The following is a 20034-nucleotide window of genomic DNA, read 5'->3' on the forward strand; positions in this document are numbered from 1 at the left end:
ATATAACGTCATATTCACACTGCTTTAAAAATAACATTATTGTTATTATTGTTCTTTTCATTTTATTTAATATAGTGTTTGACTTCTTTTTAAAATTATTACTCCACATAGGATGCCATGTCACTTTTCTTATTACATCATGACCTGTGACGGGTGACCCTTTTTTATATTATAACACACGACCCGTAAAATTTTACAAAATGTTGAAAAATGAATTATTGTGTGATACGAGTTTCGAACCCAAGACCTCATGTTTCAAACCAACGGTGTTTATCAACTCCACTAAAGTGGTAATTGTGTTAGATTTTTTTACTTAACATATATAAATGTAATTCTCTTTAAGTATAAAACCAAAATTATATTTAATTGTTAACATTTTCATAATTCACAATATCACATTGTTTTCACATATCTCTTTAACATAACCATTTAAGATTGTTCATCATTTCTCTTTTTATTTTAAAGTATAACATCTTTTTATTTATTTTATTTTACAACTAAGCCTTATTCTTTGTAAAATTAGTTTTTAAATCTGTAACAGCATTTTGTTATAACAATATCGGTATATATGTTTTATTGTTTAAATAATCAAAGACTAATGGTTTTCAACTTAAAGTTATAGTGCATAGTATATCAAAAATTTACTAAAAAGTCATAAATAAAAATTATTATATGAAATAACAAAATTTAAGTGTTACATATAAATATTTTTTAAATTTTATTATATTTTTCACCCGTGTAGAACACGGACTCTAACCTAGTATTAGCATCATAGTAAACTAAAAGCCATCTGTCACCATATGATGATTTGTTTTGCAAGTTTAAATTAGTTTTCCAGTAACTCTTAAAAAAACTTTAAAATTAAGGGTCAAACGTGACAAGTTTACACACACTAGTGGAAAAATGCTTTTAATGACATGCGTCTTATGACACGCAATGATTTATGACGAGCAAATGTATGTGTCATTAAAAAAATGTTATATTTTTTAAAATTTAAAATATTTATGACACTTACTTTTATAGGGAGAGTTAACTTACAATTGAAACACACTCGTTCACGCCTAGGGTTTCTTAATTGGAATTTATTGAAGTTACAATTTCAGGTGTACGCCTTCAATTTTACATTGTTCTACTGCTAATTGCTAATTTCATAAGCGGCTAGGGTTTTATGGACTGTTAATTTATTGTTAGTTTTCAATTCAAGTTACTGAGTGCTTGAAAAACTGAATATATTGTTTTCTAAATGTTAAAATATGAATGCTGATCTTGATCATATGGATTTTTTTATTACTTTTATTTTGAAATTGTGATGATTATTAAACGACATTGGGTTGTTATAACTTTTAGGGTTGTTAGTGCTGCTTAGGACCGTTTTTATGGGTGTTTGGGGCTGTTTACGGGCTGGTCTTGCACATGGATTGTGGTTCATAAAAACCCCGTCTGGTTATTCATCGATAATGCTTTCTTTTAAGGAAGGATACTTGGATATTGGTGTTGTAGTGTTGAGTGTTGTATGTTTGCTACATAATTATCCCAAAATACAAGTTATAGAAACATATTATTTGTTTATTATTTTCTACATGGTGTTTATAGAAACGTATTATTTGTTTATTATTTTCTACATGGTGTTGTATTGTATAAAAATGTCCATTTAAGTATAAAGTTTGATTTTGTTTTCTGTCATGGTGTAAGTAGAAACAAATGGTTATGGATAAATCATGAATTTCGTCTGACATATTATCAAATGCATAGAAACAAATATTCGAAACAGGAACCATAACGATGTAAACAAATTTGTAGTCACCTAGATGGCAAACAATGTGCTTTAGCTAATTGATCGATCAACAGTGGTCAGATATTGTTTTGATAACTAACTGATCTTATGTTTTTAATGGTATGCTTGTTTGATTAAGACACAATATTTCCATAATTGATGCACTATTTGACTTATGTGATTTCGTGAGATTGTTGCTACAATCTTAATCCAGAATTCCGTGAGATTGTTAAGGCAATCTTAAACCTTTTATACTAAGGATATTGGGTTCACGAAAAATATTAGAATTATTTTGTGATTGTTGAGACAATCTTTTATATTTATTTTTGAAAGTATGTATGTAGTACAAATTGTTGTGTACGGATTTATAGAGATGTGGTAAAATCCTTAATCCTATACCGTGACATAAGATGTGGATTTATAGAGATGTTGTACAATCTTAAATCCTATACCATGATACAAGATGAATGGTTTATGTTTCAATCATTCGATTTAAGACTGTTTTTTCAATCGTTATATTCTAATTTGTGTGTTAGACTGGGTTTATTGGTGTAACCTTATGTTCTTTGTGAACATTAAATTCTCGAACGGGCATGTAAGACCGGATGTATTTTATAAGCAATACATTTTGTAAATGCTTCATTTCCTAAAATGCGTGTTAGAAATTCTTACAAGTAATAAATTGTATGGACTCCAAATGTCTCGTTTCTTAAAACGAGTGTTAGAAGTAGTTTATTTTATATAAACTAATAAGCCTTATAATGATCATTTATTTCGTAATGAGTGTGTTTTATAACGGTTTATGTAATCGTTTATTCCTAACGAGTGTGTTAGAAAATAGTGCACGCAAACGTCCATTGGGTGCATTTTAGTAAAATAATGAACAAAGACTTCCGGGTCTATTTATATTCAAGTCACCAATAATAAAGCATTAACACGGTATTAATGGAGCGACTTTTGGGTATACACTAGAAAAACCAACAATTTGAAAGTTTTGTCTCAGTGTGTAATGTTTCTTGGATGTATAGTTTTTCCTCTAACGTGCGCGTTAGAATCGTTTAAGTTCTAACATGTTTGTTAGAAATTTTTTATCTTATAAACCATACGGACCGGAAATGTTTTATGTAAATATTTAATTATCCAGCGTATGCGTTAAAACAATTAGTAATGGTTCCTTTTACAGATTGCATCCTTGGAAAATGTCACATGTAAACGTCTAGTTTTATAAAGTGCACGTTATATCATGTTTTTACTAGAAACCGTTTTAGTACATGGGTATTAAATCTAAAACGCATAAAACCGTTTGATATTTTATGTTTCTATTTTATAAACCCTTATTGATATTAATATTACATATTGCAAAACTAAAGAAATGTTTTAGAATGATTTTTAAATAAAGTTTTGCATATTCAAAATGGTTCGATACTCTTGCTAAAAGTAGTATATGTTAAGCTCATATAACGTTCTCAAGGATACTCTAAGGTGGAATACAACTTCGTGTTGTGTGATGATGCGTGCGTGCGGTGTGGTAAAATAATATAGTGGATGGGGTTTTAGCTTTGCACAAGATCGTGTTTTAAATTTATAAAAGAGATATCTACTAAAACTATACACACACAAAATAGGCAAGTGTACCTATCGTATATGTAGAATAGTATTGGTAAGAACCAAGTATCGATCCGTGAACACAAATATTTCCAATAGTGAATCTTCGTTTTAATGTAATCGGAGAGTTTTAATCATTTTGGGTTGATTTTTGAACTTTTTATAAAATATAAATACTTATATATAATATATAGGTGATAAGAAGAGAAATTCTAAACGAGTAATTCATTTATATGAAGGTTACCATCTAAGATCAATAATCCACTCCATTGTTCCTTGATGATTATTAATTAACCATGTGATAAACTTGTTCTAATAATATATGATAAAATAGTCCATCATTTCTAAGTGAACATATTTTATGATATAAAAGAAAGTAGCATGCGTATTTTCAAGTCCATCCTATGCTTAATATCATCCTACCACGAGAATGTCAATTTAAGTAGACAAGCATTTTGGTAAAGTAGAACGATTAGGATTGACTTCGATTTCTCAGATACCAACCCTAACAACTTCGAGTGGTTGTAGTTAACTCACACAACCTCCCCTTGGTTGATTAGATTAGGTTGTAGTTACACATTCCATTAACATATGACTTCTTTAACTAGCATGATAACCTAAGCAATCGTGCTAACAATATTATTTTAGAATTATCAAAACTAGAGAAACAGATTATAGCTTATATCACATCATTTCTAAGTACAACATAATGATCCATGTTTTATCTTAAGTATGTTATCAAAGTATTCTTTTAACCATTTCTAGTCACCAAGAACATGAGTGACCATGAATGATTTTTAGTCATAAACTTTGATGTATTGAGTTAAAGTGATAAAACATTTCTTCATCAATGGATAATTGCAAAATAACCATGTACTTTACCAAACTAAATCACATGTTTCACATAATCATCAAGTAAAACTGTTGGTGCATGATGCCAATAGTTCATTTATCTCGTGTTTATTTGTGTCTGTAATCGTTACACTGTTTGTTTTGTGTTAAACGTGTTAATTTCCTAACAAGTTCGGTTTGGTTTTTCAGTTTTAATTACATGCAAAACCAAATCGAAAGTTTGGTCTTTTACAAAAACATAAGACCAAACCGTTTGTTTTTATTTCAGCTTGGCCATATCGGCTTGTTTTTTTCTATCTCATGCACACCCTTAGTTGTTAGTCGTCTCATCTGCCATGTTATGTATAAATTATAAAAACAATTGGTTGAAAGAATATATTGTTTTCCAGTTATTAGCTTTGCCAAGGCAACTGGAGATCTACAAACACTTTCAGATGTTGACCTTAAGCTCATTGCGTTGACTTATACATTGGAGTCCCAGATTCACGGAACGAGCCATCTTCGTGACAGCCCGCCCCCGATTCGGACTGTAAATGTAAAACGGCTGCCCGGATGGGGATCAAATGTTCCTAACTTGGCTCAATGGGAAGTATTAGAACATGCAGTCAAGAATCTTACCTTTGAAAGATCTGAACTTGAATGTTGTTAATGGAAGTAAGGAACCAAATAATGAAGACGCCACATCAGCAAGTGGATCGGAGCAGCAGGATGGTTGCCGAAGGGATTGATTCGTCTTTGGGTCAGTTTGATGATGATAATGCAGGTGATTGGCTGCCTGCTGTGAGTCGAAGCACTCATAGGCGGTTTCTTAGACGGAAAGCGAGACGTGAAATGCATGAATCGTCCGAAAAAGATGCTCAAAATGGTGATGAAGAACATGCTAATGATGATACTCATGGTGATAATAATTTGCCTGATCTAATTCATGAGAATTCTAAAGAAGGAAACAATGGTGATGATGATATTTCAGCGGTTTTGGATCAAATGAGGCTCGAAGAAGATGTGAATGAAGAGTCGGAACATGTGGATGCTAATAGTGAGGTGTCATCTTATGTGGATGATGACAGTAGTGAGCAAAGTTGGATGTTGAGATCACTTTCTGAATCAAGTGTTGCGTGTGCCACTGGTGATTACGCAATGCAAAATGTTATTCTGCAAATGGGCTTACGGTTGGTTGCGCCAGGTGGGATGCAAATTCGTGAGCTGCACAGGTGTGTGTTTGTTTTCTCTTGTGATTTAGCTCGTTGGGTAACAACGGGTCAAAATGCGTAATACTTTGAATTTGCAGGTGGATACTGAAATGTCATGCATGTTTTAAAGTGACAATGGAGATTGGTAGGATTTTCTGTCCAAGTTGTGAGCTCGTCGTCCACGTGTATCTTTATGAGGCACAAAGGTGAGCGTTTTGGTATAATATATTAATATCGCATATTATCGAAGATTAGTTACTAATTGTGGTTTATGCAGTTTTCATTGCCTCTTCCACAAGGAGGAAGAGACGCGATAACGAAGAACCCTATTCTACGCGAGGATCAACTTCCAAATAAGTATTTGCATCCCAATTCCCAAGACAAAGAAGAAGAACAAAGAGGTAAATATTTCATAAATTGACCGGTCAAATCGACATTTTTTGAGTAAACGTGTTAAATGGGTGCCATTATTTATACGATTAAATCTTAATTTCATGTGACTGAATAGGTGGATGGCATATTTGCTACAAATGACATATTTACTCATCATACCGACAAGAGGGCTCCTTTGCAACCGCCGGTAAGGAAAGCTCTTGCGGTTTTCAGTGGAAAGAGGAACCCAAATGACAATCATTATTCGCGTGCTAAGCATTAGAGTTGTTTTCTTTATGCGTTTGTAATTTACATAAAGTTTGTATTAAGAACTTGATTCACATGGGTAATTTTTACTTAAATCACATGAATGAAGTTTTGATTTAAAGAAAGAATAGACAGCAAAATAGTTAATGCGTTCCGGACTGGGCCGAACCCGACTTGACCCGTTAGACAGACCCATTTAAAAACAAAGATGGATTTGATTTGAAGTAAACGTCAAAAAACCAACCAAATTCCATGAAAAAACTATGTAATATCTTTTCACTGTTCTTGTTTCCAGATCAGATTATAGTAAAATAATCACCACCTACATAGAGAGCTATATAATTTGAGTCCGGTTTTAATATTTTGAGCGGCTACTTGCAGCATTCCGTCTAGCGCAGCATCCCACGAAGTAGATTATAGACTGTAAAACGTCAAAGTTTAAAACTAGATTTATCAACTCTCACTGAAAGTTTGATGCTTTATGATAAAGGCTTACCAAGACAACGAACAAAACCACATTAAAAATGGCAACCACGTGCCATTCGATTTTCATGTACTCTGCTACAGCAGCCCTGTAAACCCAATACAGTATTAAAATCATAGACTACAAATAATAATGAAGAATGAAAACTTATAAGAGAAAAAAAGAAGCTTACTTGCAGGAGTCACAGTTGTAGCATTTTACTGCTTTTGAGTTCTTGTAAAGTTTGCAGTCCTTAACAGGACTAAGTGGATGGAAGCTCAAGTCATAGTGAGAGGCATTTACAGCAGGATAACCACACCTAAAACATTAAATTTGAGTTCAAATCTGGATTATGTTTTGGCTGTAACGACTAACGAGTCAGGCGGATAAGACCAAAATACACTAGAAAAGATTTAAGAAACCTACTGAGACGGTGGTCTGCAACAACCAGCTTCAATCGGTGTCAGTTTTGCTGATTTGTATTGTTTGAGAGTCTGCTTAGAACATGTTATTAGTCATATTCTTGAAATGAATCAGTTAATTAGAACCGAAAAGGGGAGGGGTGAAATTAACAGACCTTGTATTTTTTCGATAGGTTATTACAATCATCAGCTTTAACAAGACAACTTTGAAGGTGCTTCCAATTCTGAGTATTATTCAACTGAAACACAGATCAAGTAATCAAGAAACAACTCATTTAGCATTTAAGTTTTCAAGATTTCATGCTAGGAACTAGACTTTAAATGGATGCTTACTTCGTTTAGAAACCATTTATTGTAATCTTGAAGATGATACTCCTTGAATCTGACGACATAAACAAGATAATGAATTCTAAACTTGTCAAAGAAATAATACAATGGTGGAAGAAATAGCCCTTTAAATCTCACCTCAAACCCGCAACATAATGACCGGAGGCATTGTTGGTTATAATAAAACTGCAACAGAAAATGAGAAATTGAATAATTTAGTGTATATAAAACTGAAATGTTTTTTTTTGTTTCTCAATCTCTGGAATTGCGTAATATACTTACGCCAATACGGTAAAAACAAGGATTCCTAACAAAATTAAGCAGAGGATGATCAAATACTGCAAGATATTTAAACTTTTAGTATCAGTGACAATAAAAACCGCAAAAACAAAAAGAAAATCAATATTCCCAAAAAGATCAACCAAACATGAACATACCATCCATAACAATATAGAGCTGTTCTTTAGTGCCCCTAAAAACCCAATGATTGATCTGAAACTCAGAACACAAACCGCATTATCAAAAAAGGTACAATTTAACTTCAGATATTGAAATACATGCAGTAATCTTGAAATTTTAAGAGCTAACTTGTTTATTCAGCTTTTAAGTCAAACTGTAACTCATGAGGAAGTCTTATCAATAAACTAAAGAAAACTGCGAATATCTTACATCACGAATATTAGAGCACCAAGAACCAAAACAGGAAGAGTGAGCGATTTTCTACAACCATCATGATGACTGCTAATCCACACGCCAAACACGATCACACCCACAGCTACAAACTACACATTAAAAAACTATGGTACATATTTGCAATATCATAAACAATCAAGCTTCAAAAATCAAGAACTTGAGCTAAAAGAAGAACCAAAACAGCTAGAAATAAAGGTAGTGCATCGGGCTCTAAATGAACCGTACAGAACCGAACAAGGCCTTGTTCACGTTCGTTTGTTAAGTTTTTACCGGACAAATGAACGGTTCACGCACACCTAACCGAACGAAATTTTGTGATTGTGTCCGTTCATTAAAGAAATGAACTTGTTTGTGAATGGTTCACGAACACAAATGAACACATAAAAGATTTATTTGATTCAGATAACCGAGAACGGTAAGTGTTGACGATTTTGTCCGGCTACCAAGTTTGTGTTGGTGTATTTTTAACATTCATATTCATACATTAATTTAACATATAAATTAATCACATAATACTCATATATCTTTTTGCTTTATAGTTAATAAATAATAATTGTGCTTAAATATATATGATAAGACTAGAAAAATCATTAAAAAAATATTAAAACCTTTAAAGAACATACATAAACGGACGCAAACGAACACCTTATTAAACATGCACGAACACAATTGAACGAACATGGCCTCTGTTCATGTTCATGTTCACTCATTTAGTTAATCGAACGAACATAAACGAACTTCTCCGGACGTTAGGTTCGTTAACAATAAACAAAAACTTAGCACAAGCATTTCAACAAACACCTAGAGTGCATCCATAACAAATATTCCTATTACCACCAACAAACATCTGAAAGAATTAAAAAAATAATAACAATAAAGCATACCATAGTAACAAAATTAATCCATCTGATGACAAACGTGCTAACTCCTGTGCTCATTTTTTCCCTTTTGAATCAATACAAACAAGCAATCAAAATCCAATATTATTTTGAAGGTGGCTTGCACTTTGAAAAAAGGAGGCGGCAAAGCAACATATTGGATAAAGACGGAAACTTTGAGGGTATTTTGGGGAATTGGCAAGTGGGTTTGGTTTCATTCACATGATTTACGGCTTTACGCTAATGGAAAGCTTGAAAAGTGACAAGTTCTTGTTTATGAATAACAGACAGAAAGTGGCGATCTTCAAGATTTTAGTTAAGAGGTAGTGTGTATAAATATAATACACGAAAATCCCCAAAATACCCGTTTTTCAAATGGTTTTTTTTTCCGAATGTTGTAAAAGTAGGTCTACAAGGCCGAGTACTCGCTCCAAGATATGGTGTCGAGGGAAGTTTATTTAACTCCGACTAGTTACTAAAAATTGTTCAAAGGTGGTCAACATCAGCCAGAAATACATATAGTCGGTTAACTTGGGCCTATTTTGACTTAAAAATACAACATAATTCGTATTTTTATAATATTAACTAACAAATATCATTTTTTTTAATTAATGATTAACATTTTTTAGAATAATTTTGTATTTAAAAATGTATTTCTATTATTTATATTGATATTCACTTATTTTGTTATAAATATTGATAAACTTATGATATTTGAAATATATATATTACCCAAAAAATTAATTCTTTATATTTATCATGTTCGAGTACTCCCTCCAAGGGGTCGGCCGCCTAGGGACCGCCTAGCGACTTTTGCAACATTTGTTTTACCTACTATTTCTAACATATTCTAAAAATACCTACTTAAAACTAATTGAAACGAGCAAAAGACATAGCCAAACGAGTAGTTTCCATAACCACTTAAACGAAGACGCGGAGACAAAAAAACAAAAGCCTATATACCCCGTCTTTGTTAGTTTACCTCCTAATAATAGGGGGAAACTAGTAGGGAGAGACTTTTGTCCACGTATCTTTATCTTTGTTTAAGTGGTTTTGGAAACTACTCGTTTGGCTGTCTTTTGCACGTCCCGACTAGTTTTAAGTGAGTTTTTGAGAATGTGCTGAAAATAGAAAAAAAAAACTTCTGTAAATGCGTATTTTTAGAATTTTCTCATATAATACGATTTTCTATTTGATACCCTTGAAATATCAACATTGTTCATTTTATTCCTAAACATATCATTTTGATTAGGGCCGTGAACCAGCCGACTCAAGCTTGAACTCGGTTCGTGAGTAGTTTTTCATGGTTAAGTCAAGTTCAGCCCGTTGATTATTTATATATACACATATAAATTTGTATATATTGAATTGATATATTTATATATCATATAAATTATTATGTATGTGTGTGTGTGTTTACAAATTCGAAACCCAAAGCATTGACGTAGATAATGGTTTTTTTTATTATTATTAATTTTAATTTTTTGTAATCTTATATCTCAAACCCGAATCATTGGATGTTTAATGTGTGATCAAACTTAATCGTGCTAACATGATGTGTGTGATACTAGATCAAGATCAAGTCTCGCGATGGATGAACACATAAAGGATTTTAATGTGGATGGTTAATGTTTTCAAGCTATAGGGTGTTGATATAACCATAACTTTAGTGTCATTCATTACAATAATTTGTAATTAAATAAAGTTGGCATGTGTTAAGTTACATCCAAATAAGTTTTGAAAAATGTTGGGATCATTTTCCGCAAGTTAAACATGTAATCAAGTTTTACATAATATGGGTATTACTCCGTATATTATTTAATATATTAATAAAATACATGAATAGAGGTAAGTAAGCATCTTTAGTCTCGAAAGTCAAACTCGATATGTAAAGTTTGGGCTTGATTCAAGCTATGACGAATCAATTTCAAGTAACTTACAATCAACTCATTTTTTTTCACCTCTAATTTTTTTTCCTTCTAGCTTAGTTGTATGTTATTATGTATCAGTTAGGAAACTCTTAAAGTTAGAAGAGACTAACTGTAAGTTTAATTTCAATCTCACTTGAAAATTAATGTAATTTTTTCTAATTCTACAATAACTCTTATAATAGTCATTTTGTCGTATGATATTAAAGAAAAGCCCAACAATAGATATATATGATATCTAATTTATTACTTTTATACTTGTTAAAAATTTTATTAAAATCAACTTTTTAACCTTTTTATTATGGAAACCAAGACATGCATTTTTTTGTCCGTCCAAAAAGTAATAAAAATGACATGTAATAAAAGTGCTTATGATTTCAGACTCTTCAAATAGAGAGACATAAAGTTATTGCTTTAGTGATGAAGAAGGGGGCCAGGTTTCCTCGTTACTATGAATAGACAACATGAATCTTTTTAAGGAACGTGCACGTGCCTTGAAGAAGCCTTGCATACATTTGGTCATGATATTTGATATTCCTAGTTAACCCTTTGGTTCGGTGGGTGCTAACCATTGGCCATTCGGTTCAGTGTGTGTGTCCGCCCCTTGTCCTTGATCATACCTTGTGCTGCTACAAGGATGACATAAGTTTTTCTTTTCTTTTCTTCATGTAATTAACTAAAAAACAAGTCTTGGAATATATATGTGTGTATATATATAAAGTATGTTTTAGTCTTTCAGATTAAAGTGTTTTATGAAATCAATAAAAGAATAAGATAACAAGTTCTTCACCAATGTGATATAACAAAAGAATTTTTTATATGTAGGAGTTGAATCATTAATATGATTGTAGTGGAATTGCAACTCTTTTTGAAAGATTGTGACCCTTGATTATAATTACTGCTTACATTATCGGTTATATAAGGAACATGCAAATAACATTTTTCATCCTTTAGGTTTATCTTAAATTGTTGATTGCATCATTTATGTTAATTACAACAAACGCCATTTAGTTTGGAACCTCTCTAATTCCACAACATATTTATGTTGTTGATTATGCGTTGATCCATACTTGTTGATGTCGATTTTCATTGCTAGCAATTTCTAGGCTTGAATTACATAGTTGTAATTATAGTTACAACTTTGTTGATCATGTTTGACTTGTGATGATTCATTAAGTGTATAGTGGCATGTGTGTGGTATATGGTCATTTTTAGTAAACAACTAATTACTCATGTGATGATTCATTAAGTGTATAGTGGCACATATGTAGTATATGATCATTCTAGTGTATTGCTAGTGTGCCATGTTTTAATATAGTGTTTGTGATAATTCATTAAGTGTATAGTTTTCATTAAGTAAGAAGTCAATATAATGAATCAACTACCTTATGTTAATAAGATCATCCGTAATGTGACATTTTAGAGACAAATAAAGCCCTCACACCGCCCCTGAGCATCATAGAGGTGTTAAGGGGCATGGACGTTTTCACAATAGCTCTATATATGACTTATAAGTTAAAACGGTAATTATTGAAGGATATTAACTAGTACGTATGGTCGTCTTAGCAACGACTATTGCTACCAAGTTTGTTTTTATTTTGCGATAATGAAGGGGTGTGGGCCCATTATACTTGAAATACAAAAAGGAAAAAAGAAAGCTACTAGATTTCTAAGACATTTTTGAATAACTACTAATCTTTCAAAATAAATAAATAAATGCTATAGTCGTATTAAGTATTAGAGTGTATGGAAGGTCCTTTTCAACTAGAAATGATCTGAGGGTTGAACCCATACATTACATTAGTTTGAACCCATACATTACATTAGTTAGGTGTGTGAGTTTGCTGTTAAAAAAACTAAGAGTTTTGAAACATGTATACAATTACAAGTACACCTAACATGGAAAAACAAAAAAGAAAGAAAATATTAAATTAAAAAACCAATGAATTCAAATATGCACCATGAGATGTAGTAGACAAAGCCATATGCTAGCTACCAGCTGCTAGTTTTGATTCATAAACTATGGGGTATTGTACTTTGTATTGGACCCATAGAATCCTCAATCCCTACAAAAACCTTTCCTTTTTAAACACTTTACAGTTTACACCACACAATCAAACTCATTTTTAGTAAGTAAGAGTTACAAACATTTCCATTTTTGTCAAGCTTTGTAGTAAAAAAAATGGATGTGTATATCTCGGAGGAATACATGGTGAAGCGAAGACAGGAGAAGAAGGCCGCTGCGGGTGCAAAGGGAGCGGGATCCAACGATGGTAAGAATGGTGAAAAGACGGGCAAAAAAGGCCACTCGTCATCACATGTTCGTTCAAATGAGTACGCGTTCGGAGACAATTCGGTTATCAGTTTTTGCTTCTCGCCTTGATCAGATCGAACAGCACTTTGTCTCTTAGTATATCAGATTATCGGTGTTATATATATTACAATTATAGTTAGGTTTGACTATTATACATTATCATAGTTAGAAAATATTATTTGATTTAAGTTTTCTTTGTTTGTAATTTTTCTCATTATATGCTAATGCATGTCTTATCACTGACTTACTGAGTTTTCACTACTCTTCAGCCATTAGCTATGGATAATTACATGCACATAGGGCCGTCTCTGAAATTTTGAATGTCATGTGTGACTAGTGATAGTTCAAATAACAATCTAATAGGTCTAGGCTAATAACAAAATAAGAGTCCATTTTTATATTTAGTACTCGTTAGGGCGCTAACCTGAAATGTCAGAGACAGGCGATGGTAGGTATTAGTAGTTGAAGAAACACTAACCGGACCCCGGACAGATTACTGATAACCTGGGGGTTGGATAGCTGTTTCCCACGAGGGGTTAGACCCTGAAGATGGTTCTTCTGATAACCTGCAAAACAGACACCGTGAGCTCGTCACTGAGAAGGGGGGGGGTTCCTCCTTGTGACCACCCTCCGGCGTGAGAATCAGACTAGATTGCTCTTTAAATATAAAAGTATATTAAGAGATTGCTAGAGCAGATATCAGGTATAATATGATGATAATAGATAATGTAATGTGTTGAGATGATCATACCATTTGGGGTATTTATAGCCGAAGGTAGGTTTCCAAGGAGGTATGGCCGGCTGCTACAGTGTTCCTGTTCATCAACAGTAGCCTACGCACGTGCCCTGCTGGTAGTTGGTGGGTAGGCAGCGGCTGATAGTGACCAGGCCTGCTGTATACTATTCCCTTTCCACCAACTGCCGGCTACGCACGTGGTATGACAGTAGTTGGTGAGTAGGCAGCGGCTAATAGTGACACAGTACAGGAGCATGCTGCTCGCCATACTGTATCAGTGAGCTGTCGTATCCCTGATCAGATCTTTCGCCCATACCTCGTCAGGTACAGTAAAAGATCCTTCAGTATACAGACTGGCTTATTTGGGCGGGAGTATTCCCCCTCCCGCCTCTGTGCGGGATTGCTCCCGGCTTTGCTCATTCCTTCAGGTGACACTGATCGAGAGCTAAGTGCCTTGTGCGTGTAGCCATGCTGCGCGGGTGGCCTTCCCTAATGGCTTGTATCCGAGGCTGCGGGGACAGGCGGAGTCCTTCACCATTGGGAGGCATTTCCTGCGGGACCAGCTTGCGTACTGCGCGTAAGGACGTCACGTCTCTGAGCATGGTTGGTCCTGCGGATCCAGTTGGTCTCTGCGCAGACGTCCCTGTTTAAGGTGAGTCTTGCGGGTCCAACTGGGCTCTGCTGGGACCTACCTCTTCAAGTCCCCCCAGTCCAATGTTCTTCTCACGCGTGTTTAATAAAGTGAGGTGAACTTTTGGACTTGAACAAAGGGTTTTGAAAAGGGTTTTGTAAGGTTTTCCATGGGGATTCTTTCCGCGGAAGTCCTTGTCACTTGCAGAAATGCCCGAGTTTCCTGCTTGGTCTTTGGGTATGATGCGGGTAGGTCTGTAACCTCCTCGCAAGTCAGGAGCATTGAGTCCCAGTTGTATGGATTTTCCATGAGGTTTTGGTAGTTTTGAACATAGTGATCAATTATGTTAAAACCACCAATTCCATTCTGGAGCTTCAAACAACGTAGTTCTCGACGTTCCTGCTATGCGGGGATGTTATTTCCGTTTCCGCAAGCATTGCCCAGAAGATCCTTCCTGGTTTCAATTCCCAGCGGAGCGCTAGGTATGTGAAGGGTTTTGCCTTAACACTGTACCAGCGCTCGTCTTACGGTTACTTTACTTCCAAGGTATTCCTGGCGTCAATTCCCTGCCGGAAGTAGTTGGTGAAGGGTTTTGCCTTTACACTGTACCCGCACCTGTCTTATAGTTACTTGGTAGCCGAGGAATATTTGGCTTCAATTCCCTGCGGGTGCTAGGTATGTGAAGGGTTTTGCCTTTACACTATACCCGCATTCGTCTTATGGTTACTTGTTCGCCAAGGTTTACTTGGCTTCAATTCCCTGCGGGTGCTAGGTATGTGAAGGGTTTTGCCTTTACACTGTACCCGCATCCGTCTTACGGTTACTTGTTCGCCAAGGTTTACTTGGCTTCAATTCCCTGCGGGTGCTAGGTATGTGAAGGGTTTTGCCTTTACACTGTACCCGCATCCGTCTTACGGTTACTTGTTTGCCAGGGTTTATTTGGCTTCAATTCCCTGCGGGTGCTAGGTACGTGAAGGGTTTTGCCTTTACACTGTACCCGCATCCGTCTTACGGTTACTTGTTTGCCAAGGGGTAAGGGGTATTTTCCCGCTTACTTTTTAATATTTTCGAATTTTGAATTTTGAAATTCGAAGAGTTGGTGAAAAGATAAGAACAGTCCAAACCTCTGAAACGTCGTGCGACGGTTTCTTCTGACTGTGTCAGGACGTGCAGGAAGTTATGGTGACGTGACAGAACATGGTCATTCCAGTCGCTTTTTCAGGCGCGTGGGCACGATTTTTCGGGCGCGTGGCCGCGAAATTACTGGCACGCGTCCTGTCAACAGCTGTTGCCAGCTTGCTTTTTGCCACGTGTCATAGTTTCATTGCACATTCGATTTCTCTCTCCTCCGCATTAAATTCACCGCATTAATTGCGATTACTATATAAAGGGGAAGAGGGTTCTTTGTAATCCACACTTTTCACTCTTCTCTTCATCTTTAAGGCGATTTCCGGCGAATACTCCTTTATTTAATCGAGCATTCTCTCGAAATCGTTCTCTTCTTCCTCTGCAAGATGTCTTCACGTGATGCTGAAGCTGTGGCCGACGACAGGGGTACTGCTGGCGAGTGCCAGTGTGCTCTGCCCGGCGATCAGTACCGGTATGTTGTCAGGAAGTTCATGCTCGATCATCTCGAGCCTGAGTTTCCTGAATCCCACCAGACCGTGTACGATGCCCCCAGAGGCAAGATCGGGGTTTATGCTGCATTTTTTGTCTATGGGAATCTTAGATTCCCATTGACAAAATTTGTTTACCGTGTCCTTGAAAGGCACGGTGTTCATTTGACCGAGCTGCACCCCATGGCGATCGCCAAGATTCGCCATTTTGAGTGGGTGTGCCGGATTTTGGGCATCGAGCCCCATGTGGACCGCCTGATGACCTTCTATACCTGGAGGTGCATCCAGGGGTGGTACACCCTGACGACCCGTATTAAGGGTCTGAAGATTTGCGACACCGAGCGCAGTCTTCGCGCGTGGAAGCAGGAATTTTTCTACATTTCTGCCCGCGCCATCCCCCTTGCCATGAAGTTTAAAAATGGCCAAGCGATACCGAGCCTTCACGCCCCCAACTACCAGGAGGCGGAATGGTTTTCGAAGATATCCCGGGTCCAATCTCCGGTTTACCGGTTTGCGGAGTCTGGGATGGTCATGTTAGGGATGAGCCGGGTGTGGAAGGATGCGTCTCAGGTTCCCATCCTTCTCGAATACGGTTTGAACTCTATTCCCTATGGTATGTCTTGTCTTTCTTTTTGATACGAGTTTGTCTTCTAACTGTTTCTTTTCTTTCAGAGGGAAATGATTTGGAGTCGCTTCTGTACCCGCGGGAAACCGATGGTCCCGCGCGGATGGGTACTCGTGCTCTGGACGAGGGCGAGTTGCCCATCCTGGAGCAAACGGCGGATCGGTTTGTGGAGGTCTATCCGCTGGGCCACAAGATCCTGAGCCACCGGCGGCCAGGTAAGGCGATATTCTTTCCTCAATCCCTCAATGCTGTACCCGCTGCTGGAATTCCTGACCTGTCTTCTTCTGAGGAATCCTCAGATGCTCCTCCGTTGGTGCGGAAGAAGAAGGCTGCAGCCGGCGGGAAAGGGAAGGAGAAGACCTCCACAGCTGATCCGGTGGTTCTATCTGACTCGGAGTCAGATAGTGAAGAGGTGGCGGGGAACCCCGGTGGTGAGAAGACCACTGCTCCGGAGGCTACGACCGTTACCTCCGGAGAACCAACGAAGACGACGGTGACCGGTACCAAGAGGCCGGCTCCATCGGGTTCCTCCCCGCCCGTCCGTACGTTCAGGGTCAAGAAAACCCGTAAGTACAATCATAATTTGTTTTTGTAGATTTATCACTATAAATTTATCTAACACTTTCTTCTTTGTGCAGGCGTGGATGTTGACGCATTCCGGGGTGAAGCGCAGAGGAGTACCCTTCCGCCAATGACGGTAGGCTTGGTCAGCCTACCTGAGGCGTCGACCCAGGTGACCGCGCCTGCTTCCGCTGGTTCAGTTGCTCCCTCTGAGCAGACTGTTCCAGCTGAGATGACGTCACCGCCGGCCGTGAGTGCGATTTTTACAGCATCCTTCACAGAGCCGGCGGTTACTGCTGCTGCTGACTACGAGGCGGCGACCACAACGGTGACCACGGCGGCTGCCACCATGCCCGCGCCACTGGCACCGACGGCCGGACCATCAGGTACGCGCAGGGCTTCCCGCCGATCTTTGCCACCTTCCCGTCTGCCTGACCTGTTGGATGGATTTCCTTTAGGTTCAGGTGATGGGTTTGGCGGCTATCGGCCTGTCATTGACCCTACAGGTGCGTAGGGTTCCTTTCTTTTTCCCTTATGTTTTTTATCATCTTTTCCTTACTGCCTTTGTTTCCTTTGCAGTGTCGGATTCCAATGAAGTGTATGTTCCACGATGGAACATCCGCCGAGGAACAACCCTTCGCACACCTGTGGAGTGCGTGGACTGGGCTCGCCACGCTGCTCCCCCGGGTGCGTTGGGGGAAGCCATGGTTAGCTACCAGGAGGGTAGGCTAACCAATGAGCTTCGGGTTCTCCTGGCCCGGATGCAGCCACGCGTCGAGCTGCTTTGTCGTGAAAACGACAAGTTAAAAGCAGCTCGCGCTAAGGAAGTATCTGAAACGCGGGCTCTTCGGGAGGAGAACCAACAGCTGACCGCGGTTGCCGCAGACAAGGAGAAGGCCTTTAAGGCCCTCGAGGTTGAAGTTCAGGCGCGACTCGAGGCCCGCTCCAAGGCTGCCCAAGCTGTGAATGAACAGCTTCGGCTGGCCAGGGAGACTGCGCGAAACGCAACCGAGAGGGCTGCCAAGGCTGAAGCCGTTGCTGAGCCTTTGCGTGTGGAGAATGAGGAGCTCAAGGCCAAATTAGAGGCTCTCCAACGCGCTCATGATGCCTTGGCAATGGAAGATGCCAAGAAACTCCAGGAAATCTTGGACCAGAGGGGGGTGCTTGACCACACCGAGCGGAAGCTTAAGGGCGTCGAAGAGGCTGCCGCAAAGGAAGTGCTACTTGCCAACCTCAACAAGAGCGAAGCCGAACGCGCCCGTAACGAAGCTCAAGCTGCCCTCCAATGGCTTCTTCGAGAAGCGTTGTCTCAGGTATGTTTAGCTGTCTTCACGCTTTTCTTTGTAAGAGAAGGTTCTAATACTTTGTATTTTTTCTTTGTAGGTTGTGCGTCGGGTCTTTTCAGAGACCTCTTACGATGATGCCATGAGCACAGCCCTCAACGCTTCTCATGAGGATGGGGAAAAGGCTGGCTTCCTGCTTGGTCTAGGGTTTGTTGAGAAAGGCGTCCCGCCTTCCAACTTCCCTTTGTTCGATGTGGATACCGAAGCCATTTATGACCAAGCATTGAACCAATACGCCACCTTCCCGCATCCAGTGGTGGAAAAGGTGGACGAAGTAGCTGTTGCTGATGATGGGTTAGCTGTCCTCAAAGCTTTCCTCGAACCACCCCGTTCCTCTGACGGAGCGGGTCCAAGTGGAAGCGGCCCTGAAGCTTGATCCTGAAGATCCTTTCCCATTGCTAAGACTTGTATAGATTTACTCTTTTAGGCGGGTAGTAACCCGGCCATTCTTGTAATATATTACTGAAATATAAATCTTTTTGCGGATAAGATTGTTATTTCCTTCTTTGGGTTCCTTGCTTTATACTCATATGACTTGCATACTTAGTTTAAGTTAGCAATTTTCCAAGTGTTTTAGAATAAGTTAACCTTTGAACGTGGTTGATAATGGGTTAAAGTTTTGCTTCCTCCTTCGTGATTGTGCGGGTAGAACCGTCACTTGCACTTGGTAGGATGGCTAAACTTTAACCTTCATCTGACCTGCGTGTAGGTTTTCCTTATCTTTCTTCGAAATTTCTAAGGCATTAGGATAAGTTAACCTTTGAACGTGGTTGATAATGGATTAAAGTTTCGCTTCCTCTTTCGTGATTGTGCGGATAGGACCGTCACTTGCACTTAGTAGGATGGCTTATCTTTAAACCTATATCTGACCTGCGTGTAGGTTTTCCTTATCTTTCTTCGAAATTTCTAAGGCATTAGGATAAGTTAACCTTTGAACGTGGTTGATAATGGATTAAAGTTTCGCTTCCTCTTTCGTGATTGTGCGGATAGGACCGTCACTTGCACTTAGTAGGATGGCTTATCTTTAAACCTATATCTGACCTGCGTGTAGGTTTTTCTCATCCTTTTTTAAGTTTAGATTAACCGTTCAACGCACGGTTGTCAATAGGTTTGGTTTCCTTTCATGATTTGTGCGGTTAAGACCGGCACTTTCGTTTAGTGGGATAGCCAATGTTTACCAATGACTGACCTGCGTGAAGGTTTGTCACTATTTTGGGTTCGTGCGGGTAGGATCGCCTTCCCACGCAACGACTCCACGTAATGTGAATGCCGTCACCAGTGTTGCATAGTTTAACCGTTCGACGCACGGTTGTTGATAGGTTATTGTTCAGTTTCCTCATTATGATTCGTGCGGATAGACCGGCACTTTCATTATTGGGATGGCTGAACTTTTCCCCTTCAACTGACCTGCGTGAAGGTTTTGTCGTTTTTTGGGTT

The 20034-nt window shown here is 38.0% G+C and overlaps 1 protein-coding gene and 1 pseudogene across 2 annotated transcripts; one reads left to right on the top strand and one right to left on the bottom strand.

The window, feature by feature from the left end:
* The first annotated feature begins 4586 nt into the window (after positions 1 to 4586).
* Positions 4587 to 6079, top strand: LOC143577831 (RNA-binding NOB1-like protein; annotated as a pseudogene). Its single transcript, XR_013143177.1, has 4 exons — positions 4587 to 5442; positions 5520 to 5627; positions 5699 to 5822; positions 5930 to 6079. The product of XR_013143177.1 is annotated as an RNA-binding NOB1-like protein (transcript).
* A 328-nt stretch (positions 6080 to 6407) lies between these two features.
* On the bottom strand, positions 6408 to 9088 carry LOC143577838 (tetraspanin-10-like). Its single transcript, XM_077061561.1, has 11 exons — positions 8850 to 9088; positions 7942 to 8054; positions 7710 to 7764; positions 7555 to 7610; positions 7411 to 7458; positions 7279 to 7327; positions 7101 to 7184; positions 6950 to 7017; positions 6717 to 6842; positions 6557 to 6632; positions 6408 to 6481 (listed from the first exon to the last, which is right to left on the bottom strand). The coding sequence occupies exons 1-11, from the start codon at positions 8901 to 8903 to the stop codon at positions 6416 to 6418; spliced, it is 795 nt and encodes a 264-aa protein (XP_076917676.1). The 5' UTR covers positions 8904 to 9088; the 3' UTR covers positions 6408 to 6415.
* Positions 9089 to 20034: the final 10946 nt, after the last annotated feature.

Source organism: Bidens hawaiensis, unplaced genomic scaffold (assembly GCF_021521415.1).
Source record: "Bidens hawaiensis isolate Kalapana, Puna unplaced genomic scaffold, B.hawaiensis_p1.1 tig00028823_1, whole genome shotgun sequence".
Taxonomy (NCBI): domain Eukaryota; kingdom Viridiplantae; phylum Streptophyta; class Magnoliopsida; order Asterales; family Asteraceae; genus Bidens; species Bidens hawaiensis.